At 42.3% G+C, this 17,542-nt stretch overlaps 2 protein-coding genes across 17 annotated transcripts in view; one reads left to right on the top strand and one right to left on the bottom strand.

The window, feature by feature from the left end:
* Window positions 1-1,451, bottom strand: part of BBOF1 (basal body orientation factor 1) — a 48,509-nt gene extending 47,058 nt beyond the window's left edge. For 2 of the 4 annotated variants that reach the window (XR_009496243.1, XM_024998137.2), the window contains exon 1: window positions 1,273-1,450. Coding sequence is in view for 3 of the 4 variants with exons in the window: in XM_024998137.2 (XP_024853905.1) it covers window positions 1,273-1,346 (74 nt within the window). In the remaining variant the exon portion in view is untranslated. The other 2 variants (XM_024998139.2, XM_059890940.1) reach the window with 2 other exon arrangements.
* Window positions 1,452-1,559: 108 nt separating this feature from the next.
* The window catches only part of ENTPD5 (ectonucleoside triphosphate diphosphohydrolase 5 (inactive)), a 35,774-nt gene continuing 19,791 nt past the window's right edge, over window positions 1,560-17,542 (top strand). For 4 of the 13 annotated variants that reach the window (XM_010809483.4, XM_059890476.1, XM_005211990.5 and 1 more), the window contains exons 1-3: window positions 1,560-1,616; window positions 3,718-3,796; window positions 8,515-8,580. The gene's annotated coding sequence lies outside the window, so the exon portion shown is untranslated. Of the gene's footprint in view, window positions 2,508-3,717; window positions 3,810-8,514; window positions 8,581-17,542 lie in introns of all 13 variants that reach the window. The other 9 variants (XM_059890483.1, XM_059890481.1, XM_059890484.1 and 6 more) reach the window with 9 other exon arrangements.

Below are 17,542 nucleotides of genomic sequence, written 5' to 3'. Positions count from 1 at the left end.
CTTCCAGGTGCTGGAGATAAGGTGAATAACGCTTAGTGCCTATTCTAGAGCATCTTTGGGTCTTGAGGATTTCCCAGCTACTAATATTCTGAGCCACATGATTATCTGGAGTGGGGCTGGAGGTTGTTAATGTGCACTGTAGGATATTTAACAGTATCTTTGGTCTGATAGCTCAGGTGGTAAAGAATCGCCAGGAATGCAGGACACGCGGTTCGATTCCTGGGTCAGGAAGATCCGCTGGAGAAGGGATCTTCTCCACTCCAGTATTCTGGCCTGGAGAATTCCATACTCTATCATCCATGGGGTCGCAAAGAGTGGGATACGACTGAGCGACTTTCACTCGGTCTCTTATCCACTAGAGGTCCCCCGATGTGACAATCAAAAATGTCTCCTTGACAAACGTCCTCAGGGAGTCAAAAATTACCCCCCTCCCCAGCTAAAAATCACTGGTGGCAAACAGTGCTGTCCAATAGAATTTTCTGTGATGTTAATGCTATCTAGACGGTCCAATACAGTCACCACTAGCCACACAGGCCTACTGAGTACACGCAATGCAGCCGGTACAAACGAGGATCTGAATTTTTAGTTTAATTTTAACGAATCTTAATAGCCATACATGACCGGTGACGACACTATTGGGCAGCACAGGTCTAGAGGATCTCCGACCTTCAATTCCAGTGTCAGAACTAACCCTTCCTCCTCACTTTTAGTTCTTTTCCCCTCCACTAGCACTTATTTCATTCGGTCCTCAGTCAGTCAGTTCAGTCGCTCAGTCGTATCCGACTCTTTGCGACCCCGTGGACTGCAGCACGCCAGGCCTCCCTGTGCATCACCGACTCCCGGAGTTTACTCAAACTCACGGCCATTGAGTCGGTGATGCCATCCAACCATCTCATCCTCTGTCGCCCCCTTCTTCTCCCGCCTCAACCTTTCCCAGCATCAGGGTCTTTTCAAATGACTCAGTTCGGTCCTATGTTACTTCTATTCTTGGGGAATTTATCTACCTCCTCGTTAGTACACTCCACATAGGCAGGGGCTGTGTCTAAAAGATTTGAGGGTCCCAAATCTCAACACTCCGGTCTTAGTTGAAGCAGTGGGGGGTATGGCATGCCTTTGGGGAATTTCTGAGCAACGGAGCCGTCCTTCTTAGAAGCTGGGAGAGCAAGGGAAGGGTCCGGGAGGAAAGCGGGGAAAGGGCTCCAGTTGGCCGGCGCCTGCGAATCTCCGGAGGGCAGGCCCTGGAGCAGGGACCCCAGCGTGGCTTCCCCTTACTTCTTCTTCTTGTCTTTATCTTTGCCTTTGTCTTTGCCTTTCCCTTTCTTTTTGTCCTTCCCCTTAGCCGGCATCCTGGCTTCTCCCGGGGCACAGCAGCCGTGGTCTTGTCTCCGCGCCGCCCAGGCCCGGCTTCGTCTCCAAGGACACCACCAAGCCGCGCAGGTAACGATCAGCTCCAGCGGTTGCCGGCGCGCAGAGAGCGCACGCGCCCGTGACGTAGCTCCTCCCCTGCCCCACCCCTGCCCCGCCCACCGGGGCCCAGTCCACTGGCCGGGCGCGGGGGGGCGGGGCGGAGACCGGCTGAGGGCGGCGGGTAGCCGCGCCGTGGCGGCGCGCGCCCGGTGAGTGTGCGAGCGCGGGCGCGCCGGTGCATGACTGGGGTCCGGGCTGGGCGGGAGAGGAGGCCGGAGCCGGCCAGCCACTGGCCAGCGGCGGCGGCGCGACTGTAGGGGCGCTCTCCCCTGAGGAGGCTGGATCCGCCGCTCCCCGTTCTTCGGAGCGTTGCCTCCGCCGGGTTCACAGCGTTTCGCGTCTTGCCCGCGCGTCCTCTCCTTCCCTGGCGCCGCAGCCAGCGTGGCCGTGGCCGCCCAGCTCTCGTCCCGGCTCCGCCCCTCCCGAGGCCACCCGGGCTCTTGGTTTCCTTCTCCCTCTCCAGGCTCCTAACCCTTGCTGGTTCTGTAAGGGATGGCGCAGCCAGCGGGCTTCCCAGGCTAAACATGTTTTGATGAGGCGGTTGAGGACTTGTCCTAGGGTGGTGGGTGGTTTGGAGGGTAAGGCGGGCGGCGCGCGGGTGTCGGGGAGCCTGGGGGTCGGAGAGGCTCCGGGGCCTCGTTGAGAGTCCTTGGAGAGGAGTATCCCAGTGTCAGGTCCCGTTCTGTCCTGTCGCTGCCGTCCCCAGATTCCCATTTGGTAATAACCTGCGCGTGCTGCCCTTCCTTTTCCGCGAGTCGCGTGAAGTTGAAAGCTCAGGCCTTTTGCTGTGTTGTTTTTGTTTTGGTGTCGTCACCTCCCCCCCGCCCCAACCAACCCCGCGCACACCTGTGAAAAGGAGTAGTTCTCAAAAGGATGGTTCGTGTTTTTTCAGAGGAGGAGCTCTGTGATCATGCCTTCTTCATTCAATGAGTTTGTCCGTGAGTCATCGAGGAAGACAGGGAATTCTGGGGGCTGAGACAACAGTTAGGAAACTTGCGATTGAAGCTCTGCTGTGCATTAGTCTCCCTTTCAAGTTGAATGTAAAAATTTCCTTTAAAACTTCATTGTGCATCTTCTCCATTTCTCTAAGGAGAACTTAATCCCTGCAACCTTTCTAGATGTCTCTGATTCAAACCTTCCACTTCCCCCGCTTTTTTTCCCAGCGATGTCGTTGATGTTTCTGAATTGAGTGGTTAAGAGGGAACTTGCTGATTGTTAATATTAATAAGCACTGAAAATCTTAGCCATGCCATCTGCTGGCATGATAGTGGCTTACTCTATTCCTGGTGCTTCCCCCTCGCCCCCATTTGCATGTCACACTTCCGTGGGTCCATGATGGAACTACCATACATTGAAGAGGTTTATTCTGATATAGAATCTACAAAGTTATGATTGATTTTATATTTCTGCGTATTAAGTCGCTTCAATCGTGTCCAGCTCTTTGCAGTCCCGTGGACTGTAGCCGGCCAGGCTCCTCTGTCCATGGGATTTTCCAGGCAAGAATACTGGAGTGAGTGCCCTTCTCCAGGGGATCTTCCCGACCCAGGGATGGAACCCACCTTCTTTAATGTCTCCTGCATTGGCAGGCGAGTTCTTTACCAATTTCTTTACCACTTGATATGTCCAGGGTTCTGAAAATTACCCTACTGATAACTTGCAGAAAAGAGTGTAGGATATCTCCTATTAGAGGCTTTATATTTAGAATTCATTCTAAAAAATTGGTTACTGTGAACCTGAAAGTCAGTCCAAGTCATCTGTTGTGTGTAGACTCATTTATAAACACAAAAACTTGACTGTAGTAAGGTTATTTCTTAATATATGTGCATAATAACTTTAGTTGCATGTACTTCTTAGTTATTTTATCATACAAAATATTTTTTATTGACTTTAAGTTTGTAGTTAAAACTGTTGTGACTTGAATATGGGTGGCTAAGAGAAATGCCCAGATTCACACCGTAGTAGAGGTAGTTCTAGAATCTACAGTCTTCTGAACCTCCACATTCTCTGCCAAAGAACTAGATGTTATTATTCAATCATCCATTTGTAAAAGTAGGAAGTTGCTATTTAGCCGTTCATCTGGTAGCGTTTCCTTTCATACATTCTTGTAGTTTTACTATGAGGTTTATTTCATTGAGTAAATTTGCTTTGTTTTATTGTTTAGAATGCTAATGCTTTTAAAACTTGGGATAAGCACTTGGTATTTTTTTGACTTGGTTTTGTAATTCTTTTTTTTTTTCTTTTTCCGCCCAGTGTGCATAGTTCCTGGTTAACATAGAAATGCAGAGTGTCTTGGCTGAATCCTCACGCAGACAAGATCATTATGGTCCTGGTAGGTAGGGCAGGTATCTGAATGTAAGGTAATATCTCTGCTGTCTTAAAGCTGTAAATGTGCTTCTTTTGCTCCTGGGTTGTTTTGTTGTTGTTTTTCCCAAATTGGATTTTCTGTCTTTGCCAAATAATGTCAACTTTTCTGTTGTCCCATTGATTCTAATATCATCAGGTGTGGAGTTGCTCAAAAAGCCAAATAAGAACTTAAGACTACATCTCAAAATTATTTTGAAACTACATATTATTATTTCTTTTTTTTTTTTTTTTTCTTCCAGTAGCTCCAAAATTAGGTTTACTCTGTAAAGGCATCTGTAGCTTTATTCTGGTTTAGCTTGGAGACCGAGTTTCTGACACCAGATTCTCGGCTTCTCTGTCTCAAAGACAGAGTTTTGGGTGAAGTAAAAAGAAGAGCTTTATTGGTTTGCCAGGCAAAGGGGGACACAGCAGGCTCATGCTCTTGAAATCATGTGTTCCAACGTGGGGAAAATAGTGACAAGTTTTATAGTAAAACAGGATGTGATCAGCTCGTGGACATTCTTCTGATGGTTTGGTGGTGAGTTGGTAAGTAGGAGTCAACATCCGTCAGCCTCAAGTTTAACTGATCTGGCATCTACATGCTCGTGGGCAGCATATCATAACTTCTCCCGCCTGGAGGGAGTTTCAGTATCTGCAGAATAGCTCAAAGATATCTTTGCGTATATGCATTAATGGGAAACAAGACTTTGACCCAAGGCTGCTCCTGGCTGTTTAACCCTGGTCTCACATTCACTCCCTTCCCTAATTAACAACTTCTTGAATCTGCTGCTTAAAACTCAGGGAACGTCAAAGAGGGTGAATGAAGGCTGTTTCTTATAATCAAAGGAATGGGGAACACAGAAAGGCCTCGTGCCCAGGAGCCTTATAGGGCCCTGCACAGTATCATTTCTACTTGTAATTCATCCTTGAAATTGCCTGATAGCACTGATGCTGTTCTATAAGTTGGATAAGCTACGTAAACCATTTCTGATCTTGTTTTTACACAGCCTTTAGAATCTTGAATAAATATATTGTCATCCAAACTCTATCTGAAGGAGACTCATCAATATTTCTGAATATTATGGAGGATTAGTTAATTTCATCCTACTTTTTCATTGCATTTTGTTGTTACATGAGTGCATGGTCAGTCATGTCCAACTCTTTGCAACCCCATGGACTCATTCTGCCAGGCTCTTCTGTCCATGGGATTTTCCAGGAAAGAATATTGGAGTGGGTTGCCATTTCCTACTCCAGGGGATCCTCCGGACCCAGGGATTGAACCCATGTCTCCTGCATCTTGTTGCATTGACAGGCAGATTCTTTACCACTGAGCCACCAGAGAAGCCATATGGTACAAATAAAAGATTTAATCTTAGAAATTTTCAGGTTTTTTTTCAACATTCACTGTCTTATTTACATACAAAATCTGTTGCCACAGATAATTATTATCTATTGACAATTCATTTGCAAAATGTTTAGTTTTTATTGTCCATTCTGAAAAACCATTAGACAATACTTAAAGTCAGTTTTTTAAGAAAGGTTATATACCCAAATTTCAGGTCCACCTATCTGCACTTTTCATTTGATGGGTCTGTCCAATTTTCATTCGTTTAAGAAATGTTTAGTAAATACCAACTGAATACCAGGCTCTGATAGCTCAAGGGGTACAGTGGGAACCAAGACAGGGCCCCAGCCTTCAAGTGGCCTACAGTCAGATGTATAAGATGCTGACCTGATCATTGATCTCTAAGACTATACAACCTCAGTTGGAAGCTATGCATCTCCACCAAGCAGTGATGAATTAGGGGAGATGGTATGAACTTTAAATGCTACAGCAGTTTGGAGGCATGAAAGACTGTCACAGGAAGTTTACAGGAGGAGGTAGGCTAAAAGTAAAAGGGAAGACTTTCTGGGAAGGTGGAACAAATGAGTAGAATCAGTGTGTTTGAGACAGAGTGTAATTTAACCAGAGCAGTGGTTCCCACAGGATAGTCCACGCACCTGTAAGTGTCAGCATCATCTGGTAACTTGTTAGAAATGCACATTCTCAGCCCCCACTTGAGACCTACTGTGTTGAACTGGAAATCCTGACAGTGAAGCCTGCAATCAAGTTATATATTTTAACAAGCCCCGCAGGTGATTCTGATGCTTGCTTAGAGCAAGGTGTTCTTGTGTGAAAGTAGTGGGCAAAAACTTTGGCAGAATAGCCTGGGACTTAGAAGGACTTAGAATGTTAGGCAAGTTTTTTATCCTACAGAGCAAGGAGTCACCAACTTGTAGCTTAAGGACTGGATTCAGCCCATAGATATGTTTCATTTTGCCTGCGTGGTGTTTTGGTTTTTTTAAAATGGTATTAGTTGTCACTGGCATCTCACTCCAGTATTCTTGCCTGGAGAATTCTGCGGACAGGAGCCTGGCAGGCTACAGTCCATGGGGTCACGAGGAGTTGGACACTGAGCAACAAATACACACATTTAAAAACCGGATTCTACGTAGAAATCTGTGCTCTTGGCTTATCTTGAAAAATCAGAAGACCTGGCAACATACTAGGCCTGTATTTCATCATGGCAGCAATTTGTGGGAACAGCAAGTAACTTACCCTTTAGATGGGACATGTGCTTTCCAGTTTGCACAGTCCCTACCACTTCCTGTTGATTACACACATCTTTACTCACTTATATTTTCCGCCTGGCCCCAGTAAGTATTTCAGTATTTGAGTTTGTAACTTCTGTTATGGGCAGTGGAAAATTGAAAGTTTTTAGAAGGAAAGTGTTAGGACTTATGATTTCATTAATTCATTCAATAAACACTGATGAATTAAAAATGTATTACATGCCAGATTGTTCAGTGTTGAAAGGTGAATGAATCCCTACCATGATATAGTTACAGTCTAGTGGGAAAATGATGCAAATAACATTTTAGAAACAGTCGTGTATGGGTTTGAGAAGAGAGACTTTGGTGACTGGAGGACCAGTTAAGAGGCTATAGTGGTCTAAAGTCTGAAGTTGATAAAGGCCAGGCTTCAGATAATCAATAAGAGGCTACGAAAGAAGAAAGAGAAAGAGATGGGAAAGATATTACAAAGCAAAAATCATTAGTCCTTGATAAGAGATTGGGTGTGAGAGAGGAGAATGCAAAGATGATGAAAATTTTGCATCATAAATTAGAAAACTTGTGGTACCATTAACAGGAATAGGAAATTAGAGAATCCATTTAACCCTCTCTTAATTGGGCAGGGGCACTGAGAAAGGGGGTTGTTTGGAGATGCCAATTTGAGGTGTCTCTTGTTTTGAGTTCGGGTATTGGTATGTACACAATATGAGTGTTTTTAAAAAGAAAACTTAATAGAACTGTGGTCAAAATTGCATGCGTAGGGGTAAATGTCACTCATTCCATTCTGGGAAACCAAGAGAATACCTGGAGAAGCGTTAGTTGTTTAATAATTGCTTTGGAGGCCCTATAGTTACAGTTTATTACATTATTTACATCCTGTCTTGAATGTACAGTTTTCAGGTTTATGTTGCATTGGTAAGTTTAACTTTCTCTTTCTGAGAGAATAGAAGATACTATATAAACTCAGATGCTTAAAGACATTTTCTGAGTGTCAGAATTTAAGTCATAATTGCCTCATGAGGTGGTTCAGGGGTGAGGATTGTCATAACTGTTGCTATGTTGAGATAATAGCCCGTCTTTCCTCTTATGATCTTACATTTGCAGTACTTGATTCCCTCTGCTTTTGAAGAATTTTTTTTACTGTGGTAAAATATATATAACATAAAAATTGTCATTTTAACCATTCTAAGCGTGCAGATCAGTGGTGTAATTACTTCCACAGTGTTGTACAGCTATCACTATTCTCTATTTACATTTTTCATCACCCCAGCAGAAACTCTGGACCTGTTAAGCAATAGCTCGCATTCTCCCCTCACCACAACCCCTGGTAAACTCTAAGCTACTTTCTGTTTCTGCAGATTTGCTTTTTCTAGATAGTTCGTGTAAGTGGAATCATATTTTTCTATGTCTCAGCATAACATTTTCAAGGTTCATGCTGTAGCATGTATCAGAAAGTTTTTGCTTTTTATAGCTAAATAATATTCCATTGTATTTGTGTGTGCCCTATTTTGTTTATCTATGTATCTGTTAATGAATACTTGGGTTTTTTCCACTTCTGGCCATTGTGAATAATGCTGCAGTGAACGTTGATGTAAAAATACTGTTTGAGTTCCTGTTTTCAGTCTTGTAGGTATGTACCTGTGACTGGGATTGACTAGGTCCCTTCTGACCACATATTCATTTGGTAATAGAGTGCCACTCTCAGTCATATTGTGGAAGACACAACTGGTATTTGAATTCTTCACAGCAAAAAAAAAAAAAAAAACTCACAAAGTGCATAAACTCAAAAATATACTCTAGCTTTTACAGGAAGTGTAACTTGCCTTCTCTTGTTATCGCTGATTTTGTAAACGGGTGGTTTTATTAGAGTGGCTGCCGTTGTAGTTTGTATGAAAAGAAATTTTAAAAGACGAGAAAGAGGCCAAGAGTACTAGATTACAAGTTAGGAGATTAGGTTGATGATCCACTTTCCAAAGCCTAAATAGATTGGAAATAGAAGTACAGAAAGAGATAATTGCATCAAAAATAGGAGAAAGGAAAAAAAGGAAAAAGAACTTTGCTCTTATGGGTATCCGTATCCATCTTCTACAGGTTGAAAAAGTGATACATTAGTTAAAGGAAACAAAGTGGAAAGCCCAGAAGGAAAAGAAAATATTGGTAAGTAACTTATATAAAGTCATACCGTCTTTTTCCGTAAGTTAGATTTCCTTTTGTTTATTTGACCATGCTAGGTCTTCGTTGCTACACGCAGGCATTTTCTTTCTCTGCTTGCCGCGAGCGGGATCTTCTCTCTAGTTGCAGTGAGTGGGCTTCTCACTGTGGTGGCTTCTCTTGTGGAGCACAAGCTGTGCGCTTCAGTGTGGCAGCTCACGGACTCTAGAGCTAGGGCTCAGCAGTTGTGCCACACGGGTTTAGTTGCCCCGAGGCATGTGGAGTATTCCTGGACCAGGGATCAAACCCATACCCCCTGCCTTAGCAGGCAGATTTTCAACCACTGGACCAGGGAAGTCCCATAGGTCAGAGTTCTGCTTTTTTATTCCTAGCTGAGAGCTCACAGTAAATGGAAAGAGATTAATGAGCCAGTAAAAGCTGTCACAGATTCCACAGTCCTTGTTGGAGAGGCCCTCATTTGTGTAAGCTGACATAAAAGTCTAGTAATTGTGATTCTTTGATTCATGTCCCACAAAAGAGTTTTCAAAATTAGATGGTGGCAGCTTACCGAAGGAGGCAGGCACATGACGGCACTGATCAGTGATAACAGATAGCATGATGTTGAGGAAAACTAGCTCAAAAAGCATAGCAATCTGGGACTATTTCTTGACAGAAGGGCAAACAGTCCTCTAGACCTATAGTCCCCAAAGGCATCCCAAGTTTACAGAAAAATATAACTGATGGTCATAATCATAACTCTGGACCATGAATAAAATATGTCACTTTAGGAACATTTTTACCAAACACTTAAAATAAATGTTATGGTATTTAGAGAAGATGTATCATAAAGACATATTTGAGGAAAGGTACATATGTGGAGCCCCTGTTCTTGGTTTTATACATGAGATGTCATTGTAATATTTACCTTTCTCAAGTTGTTCATTTGGATTCAACGTGTTTGAAGGAGCAGCTGTTTTTCACTTAATAACAAGAAAGGGAAAATACGTTCTCGATTCTCACGAACGCCAATATAACCAGTGACAAATGGCACTGATCCTTGCAATTACTCTTCTGTAAATAAGTGCCTCCCACGGTGGATATGGGTTTGGAGGCAGAGATAGTTTATCACTGTAGATTTTCATTATATTTGCTTATTGGGGCAGTATTAATCCCCTCCTGATTAATAGTATCTTCTTACCTAAAGGACTTCCTACTTTTAATGAATGGGTGAAAAAAGGCCTTTTGACTTGTGAAGAAAGCGAGGCAGCAATAGCAAGAGCTCTCCCTGTACAGTGATTATTGTAGCTAAGTCAGGCCTGAAACAATGAAGAATGAGGTCATGCACTGCCTCATCTCATTTCAGTATAAGACTCAGATGGTTCATTGTACAGAGCGGCCCTTCTTGACACATGTCTAATAATGTTTTGATTAAAATGAAATAAAGTATAGAAAGAACTAATCTGTTCATAGGAAATAAGTTTATATTTGTTGGTAACTACCAGTGTATGAATTCTAGTTCCTTTTTGGGAGAGTATTTGATCTTAGTGTTGGAGGGACTTTAAAAGAACTCTCATTTCACCAGCCTTCTGATCTGTGAATCCATTTGGACAATGTGATCAGATGTGGGTTGAGCCCTTGGGTCAAAATTCTCTCCCCATCTCATGAAACAGCGCATATTGTTGGGAAATTCTTTTTACTGTTCAGTCTCTCCCCTGCAGTTTCCATGCTCACAGGTCTTATTATAGCTCCTTGGCAATGATCTAACAAAAGTTGTTTTTTTAAGAAACCTTCTTTTATCTAGTTAATATTTTAAAATGCTGGTTATAAAATTTTTCTGTGGTTTTCAAATCTATGCTAGTGGTCAGTCTTAACCTTTTCTACCAAATATCTCTAGAGTACCGAAGTATTAATAACTAATGCTACCATTGTGTTAGGATTTTTTTCTCTGTATAAGTTGCTATTCTGTTAGTATAATTATTTTCACTCTTTATTTTCCTTGATTCAGTATTTAATTTTTATTATTCAGTTATTAACTGATGTCTGCAATCTGAAATGTAGTGACTCTTTTCTTCCTACTTGTTTCTAAAATGGTCTGACTTTTATTTGAAGTATTTAAATTTGTTTTCACTCCTAGGAACAAGCAGGACATTGTTTGAGTTGTAGTTTTTCTGACTTTAATTCTTTTCCTTAAGTAAAATATTGGAACTATAACATAAATGGATGGCTTAAACTAGTGGGATATGATATTTTCAGAGCAGTTAAAAGTCCATGACATTTTTAATTTTCAAGGGTTCATATCATTGGAATAACATAGTTTCTAAAGCAAGAAGTATGTAAGTTGTGTTAATAGAAATATATATAAACTGTGAAAAAAAGCTGAACACAAAACATTATACAGACACTGGTTATAATTGGAAGTAGCCAGTCTCCAAGATGGCCTCCACGGATCCTCACCTCCAGTGTTTATGCATTTGTGTAGTTCCTTGCACACTGTATCAGCGTTGGTCTGTATGACCAATGAAATACAGGGAAGTGATAGTTTATGACCTGCAGGGTCATACCAAGTATTGCTGCCTTTGCATTGCCCTCTCTTGGACTGCCCACTCTGGAGGAAGCCAGCCACCATATTTTGAAGACGTTTAAAGCCCTATGGAGAGTCCATGTGGGAAGCAACTGAGGTGTTTTTCTAACAGCCAAAAAACCAGCTTGTCAGCCACTGAGGTGGGTCCTCAGCCTTAGCCAAACCTTCAGATGACTGCAGTCCCAGCGTGCATCTTGACTACAGTATCATGAGAGACCCTGAGCCAGAACTGTCTAATTACATCACTTCCAAATTCCTGAACTACGGAAACTATGAAATAATAAATGTCTGTTGTCATTCTAAGCAACTAAGTTTTGGAGTTGTTTGTTGTGCAGCAATAGATAACTAAGGGACAGTATTCTAAAATACTTACTGGTTTTATGTGTAGAAGAGAATCTGGACAATGTAAACAGCGCTTACTATCATCTGTGTCCGGTGGCTTCAGTCATGTTTGACTCTGCAATCCCGTGGACGGCAGGCCACCAGGCTCCTCTGTCCATGGGATTCTCCAGGCAAGAATACTGCCATTTCCTTCTCCAGGGGATCTTCTTGACCCAGGGGTCAAACCCATGCCTCTTAGGTCTCCTGCATTGACAGGCAGGTTCTTTACCACTAGCACCGCCTTATAACATTTTTAACAATTGAATGTGTTTGGTTAAAGAAGTTCAGTTTAGCTATCGGACTTACAGATTCAGAAAAAGAAAATGATAGTTTCTTCTAACACAAATTGAAGGTATTCATTAATCATTATATTCCCTCTTAAATATTCATTTACTTATGAAAGTATTCTCCCTTTTTATGTCACTTTGTAGTTTATTACTATGTCACTTATTTTTTTTATTTTTTAATTGGAGGATGATTGCTTTACCATGTTGTGTCGGTTTCTTCCATACAACAGCTTAAGTCAATTTTATATATATATATATATATATGTATATTCCCTCCCTCTTGAACTGCCCTCTCCCCTCCCCTCCCATCCCTCTCAGTCATCACAGAGAGCCCATCTGGGCTCCCTGTATATATAGCAACTTCCCACTAGTTAATCTGGTTTAGACATTGGAGTGTTTATGTGTCAGTGCTACCTATTGTTATTTCTGATTGAACACCTTCTTGGACACCCTTCTAGGTGCTTGGGTTATATCAAAACAAAACAAACAAACAAAAAAAGATTTCTGCTCTTAAGGAGTTTATATCAGAGAAACACAGATAGCAAGCATAGTAAATAAGCCATCTAGTGTGTTAGAATTGATGAGTGGTATGGAGAAAAAAAGTAAATCAGTGTAAGGAGGATTGAGAAAGGAGATGGAAGTAGGGGACACACAAGGGAGGTGGTTATAGTAGTCGAGATAGATGTCTGTAAGGAAACAGCATCTGAACAATAAGTTGATCAAGTGAATGTTTGGGAAAAGATGGTTCCAGAGAGTGGGGACAGCTAGAGCAAGGCCCTAAGGCAGGAGCATGTGTGATATTTAAGCACAGAGGTCAGTGTGGGGGGCGCGAGTGAGATGAAAACCATTAGTAGTGAGGTCAGAGGTAATGAAGTGGGAGGCACAGCAGGTGGATCCGTGAATCCTGTTTGGACCTTGCTACTCTGAGGGGTATGGGAAGTGATTGCTGGACTTTGCAATAGAAAGGTGTGTTAGACTCTAGGGGAGTGAGGGTAAAAGCAGAGATCAAATAGGAGAATGTTAGAATAAACCGCATGAAAGATGATGGTGGCTTGGGCCAAGACAGTGGTGGTGGAAGTGGTCACAAACGGTTAGATTCTGGAAACATAATAAAGGTGGAGCAGCTGGACACAGGTCAGAAGTTCTTGGTCATACAGAGGAAGGAGACCAAGCTGCTGTGAGACTCTCACATCCTGGTGCCAGTCTGACTTCCGGCTAGTCTCTGACCATCCTTATCGGCCCTGTGCTCTTCCCCACCGGACAGCTGCCTTTCCCTGGTGCCATATCAGCTGACCCTCCTGTGACCTAGCAGGCAACGCTGGGCTCTAGAATTAGACCATCTAAGTTTGATTTTGGACTCTCTTAACTGCTGCGTGGTCTTAAATTACTTAAGCCTCAGTTTTCTTATTTCTATAATGGGGATGTTAATTACAAAATCTGCCTCACAGAGTGGTATTGTGAGATTAAATGAGATAACCCATGTGAAATACTTCACATAGTGCTTGGCGGATGTTAAGATCTCAATAAACGGTAGCTGTGATCACCTCAGATTGTTTTCCTTTGGCTGGTCTTTCCTCTGCATTAAATGCTAACCTCCCTGTAATCTCTTCCATTCTAACCTATTCTTTGTTTTCATTTTGCTTCTCAACCTTTGACAAGAAGTTCTTGAGGAAATTTAAAAATGAAATCAAACTATCCATAATTTCCTTGCCGTTTTCATCTTTCTATAGTCCCTCTGTTCTTTGTCCACATGTCTCTCTTATTTATGTAGTTACTTCTGTTCACTTTTTGTAATCAGTTCAAATGTCATCTCATGCCTTTCCTAATCCTCTAGGTAGATTTAGTCATCTGTGCATTGGGCTCCTTTACCATTTTAATTATTCATTTAAAAAGATGTGGTTATTAGATAAGTGAGTGGAACCTACCAAGGCTCCCCACCCTGATTCTTACATGTAACTGCCAGATTCATATCTGTGACACTCCTTGCTCAAAATTTTCAGTGGCTTCACATCGCCTGCAAAGTCAAGTCTGAATTCTGTAGCTGAGCATTTGGTGTATTCTACTATCTGATCTCAGTTTGCCTTTCCAATTTTGTTTTCTACAACAATCTGGTCTATTTACTGTCCCTTGGGGTTGCTCCATCCTCTCTCCATCGAGGTCTTGATTCATATTTTATTTTTTTCCTGAAAAGCACTCCTCCCATGTCCTAATTCCCCTCTTCATTACCCTTCTCAGAAGCTTCCCCTTTCACAAAGCTTTCTCTGACCATTCCAGCTCCAAATAATCTCTCCCTGCTTTGAAATCTCAGAGCATAGAACTGTGCTGCTTGTCACATTTTAACTTCACAAAGGTAATTAAATTAAATTTTTCCTGTTTACTGTAGTCTCCTAAAGGGCAGATCTAAGATGATTCATCTTTGCATGCTGTACTTATAAGTAGCATTAGGCAACTGATCATTTCTGGAATGGCTGAATGAATACATATGTGAATAAACAGACTTCCTAGAACAGCGCTCCTGTGGGCTGCTTTGGAGGGAATAAAGTTGGGGATGTGATACATAGCCATAGTAAGACCCTGGGAAAAGTGGTACTCCCTGCCTCAGTGCTCCTATCTGCAGATACCATCAGCCCAATTGTCCCAGGTCCGTTCAGAATGTATTTACTGAAGTCTGACATGTTCCAGGCTCTGTAGTTGGCTTTAGGAGTACGAAAGCTATTTCTTTCTTTCCCCTATACAACCTTCAAATAGCAAGGTGTTCTGGGTGGCCCTTGGCCCTTGGTATTAGATCTGTAAGTCCTAAGTTATATTCTCAAATGAGGCATTGCTCACTGTGCTGAGATCTGTCCCAGACTTACCCAGTTAGACCCACTTTGGTTTTATTTTGCCTAACTTACATTCTAGGTGTTTGGGCTAATTCATTCCCATCAGCCTATTGTTTAAAAATTTCATTCAGTTACATTTTAAGTTTGCTTTATGTTCAATTTTTACTTTGTTAAAGTCAACTTTGCTGTGGAACTCAGAAGAATTGGCAGTGGGAGCTTTTACATTTCAGTGTTTTCAGACTTTTTGGTAGACCTTCCTAATCACCTCTCTCATCCCATTATTTTACACTGTTGGGAAATACGTTAGTCAATAGTGATATTTGCTTAAGGAGGGAATAGAAAGACATTAATAGCAGTCAGGTGTCACCAGGGAACTGTTTAAGGAAAACAAGTCCACTTGTTTGGAAATCTGATTTGATACCTCCAGAACAATTCTTTCTCACACTTGTCCTCTATTCTGTTACACCTCTCCATTCCAGCCATACTGAACTTGTAGTAGTTGAAGTTCTCAGAATTCTCCTGTGTTACTTCCATGGTAATTCCTGCCTCTGATTCAGGACCAAGCTTATACCTCTCATCCCTTAAAAAGCTTCCCACTCCCTTCCCACTCCCATCCTCCTTCTGTGATGAGTTACTGTCCCTTATATCCACTCCTGCCATATGCACAGAACTATACCTGTGCATCGGAGAAGGCGATGGCACCGCACTCCAGTACTCTTGCCTGGAAAACCCCATGGATGGAGGAGCCTGGTAGGCTGCAGTCCATGGGGTCGCAAAGAGTCAGACACAACTGAGAGACTTCCCTTTCATTTTTCACTTTCATGCATTGGAGAAGGAAATGGCAACCCACTCCAGTGTTCTTGCCTGGAGAATCCCAGGGACGGCGGAGCCTGGTGGGCTGCCGTCTATGGGGTCGCGCAGAGTCGGACACGACTGAAGAGACTTGGCATACCTGTGCATAGTTCTGTCAGAGAACTTGCCATGGTAGAGTACAGGTATTGGTTTATCTGTCTGTTTCTTTTAGTAAGCTGAAATCGTCCCCAGGAGCTGGGTCTGTATTTGAATTGTCTTTTGTATCTAGACTTAAATTGAAGAAAGTGTAGGAAACCACTAGACCATTCAGGTATGACCTAAATCAAATCCCTTATGATTATACAGTGGAAGTGAGAAATAGATTTAAGGGACTAGATCTGATAGAGTGCCTGATGAACTATGGACGGAGGTTCATGACATTGTACAGGAGACAGGGATCAAGACCATCCCCATGGAAAAGAAGTGCAAAAAAGCAAAATGGCTGTCTGAGGAGGCCTTAAAAATAGCTGTGAAAAGAAGAGAAGCAAAAAGCAAAGGAGAAAAGGAAAGATATAAGCATCTAAATGCAGAGTTCCAAAGAAAAGCAAGAAGAGATAAGAAAGCCTTCCTCAGCAATCAATGCAAAGAAATAGAGGAAAACAACAGAATGGGAAAGACTAGAGATCTCTTCAAGAAAATTAGAGATACCAAGGGAACATTTCATGCAAAGATGGGCTCTATAAAGGACAGAAATGGTATGGACCTAACAGAAGCAGAAGATATTAAGAAGAGGTGGCAAAAATACACAGAAGAACTGTACAAAAAAGATCTTCACCACCCAGAGAATCATGATGGTGTGATCACTGACCTAGAGCCAGACATCCTGGAATGTGAAGTCAAGTGGGCCGTAAGAAGCATCACTATGAACAAAGCTAGTGGAGGTGATGGAATTCCAGTTGAGCTATTCCAAATCCTAAAACATGATGCTGTGAAAGTGCTGCACTCAATATGCCAGCAAATTTGGAACACTCAGCAGTGGCCATAGGACTATAAAAGGTCAGTTTTCATTCCAATCCCAAAGAAAGGCAATGCCAAAGAATGCTCAAACTACTGCACAATTGCACTCATCTCACCCGCTAGTAAAGTAATGCTCAAAATTCTCCAAGCCAGGCTTCAGCAATACATGAACTGTGAACTTCCAGATAGCCAAGCTGGTTTAAAAAAAGGCAGGGGAACCAGACATCAAATTGCTAACATTTGCTGGATCATCAAAAAAGCAAGAGAGTTCCAGAAAAACATCTATTTCTGCTTTATTGACTATGCCAAAGCCTTTGACTGTGTGGATCACAATAAACTGTGGAAAATTCTGAAAGAGATGGGAATACCAGACCACCTGACCTGCCTCTTGGGAAAGCTGTATGCAGGTCAGGAAGCAACAGTTAGAACTGGACATGGAACAACAGACTGGTTCCAAATAGGAAAAGGAGTACATCAAGGCTGTATATTGTCACCCTGCTTATTTAACTTATATGCAGAGTACATCATGAGAAACGCTGGGCTGGATGAAGCATAGGTTGGAATCAAGATTGCCGGGAGAAATATCAATAACCTCAGATATGCAGATGACACCACCCTTATGGCAGAAAATGAAAAAGAACTAAAGAGCCTCTTGATGAAAGTGAAAGAGAGTGAAAAAGTTGGCTTAAAGCTCAACATTCAGAAAACTAAGATCATGGTATCCGGTCCCGTCACTTCATGGCAAATAGATGGGGAAATAGTGGCTGACTTTATTTTTGGGGGCTCCAAAATCACTGTAGATGGTGATTGCAGCCATGAAATTAAAAGATGCTTACTCCTTGGAAGGAAAGTTAGGACCAACCTAGACAGCACATTAAAAAGCAGAGACATTACTTTGCCAACAAAGGTCCGTCTAGTCAAGGCTATGGTTTTTCCTGTGGTCATGTATGGATGTGAGAGGTGGACTATAAAGAAAGCTGAGTGCCGAAGAATTGATGCTTCTGAACTGTGGTGTTGGAGAAGACTCTTGAGAGTCCCTTGGACTGCAAGGAGATCCAACCAGCCAATTCTAAAGGAGATCGGTCCTG

This window comes from Bos taurus, chromosome 10 (assembly GCF_002263795.3).
Source record: "Bos taurus isolate L1 Dominette 01449 registration number 42190680 breed Hereford chromosome 10, ARS-UCD2.0, whole genome shotgun sequence".
In the NCBI taxonomy this organism is placed as follows: Eukaryota; Metazoa; Chordata; class Mammalia; order Artiodactyla; family Bovidae; genus Bos; species Bos taurus.
The sequence above is the reverse complement of the archived record's forward strand: the minus strand, read 5'-3'. Positions and strand labels throughout refer to the sequence as shown.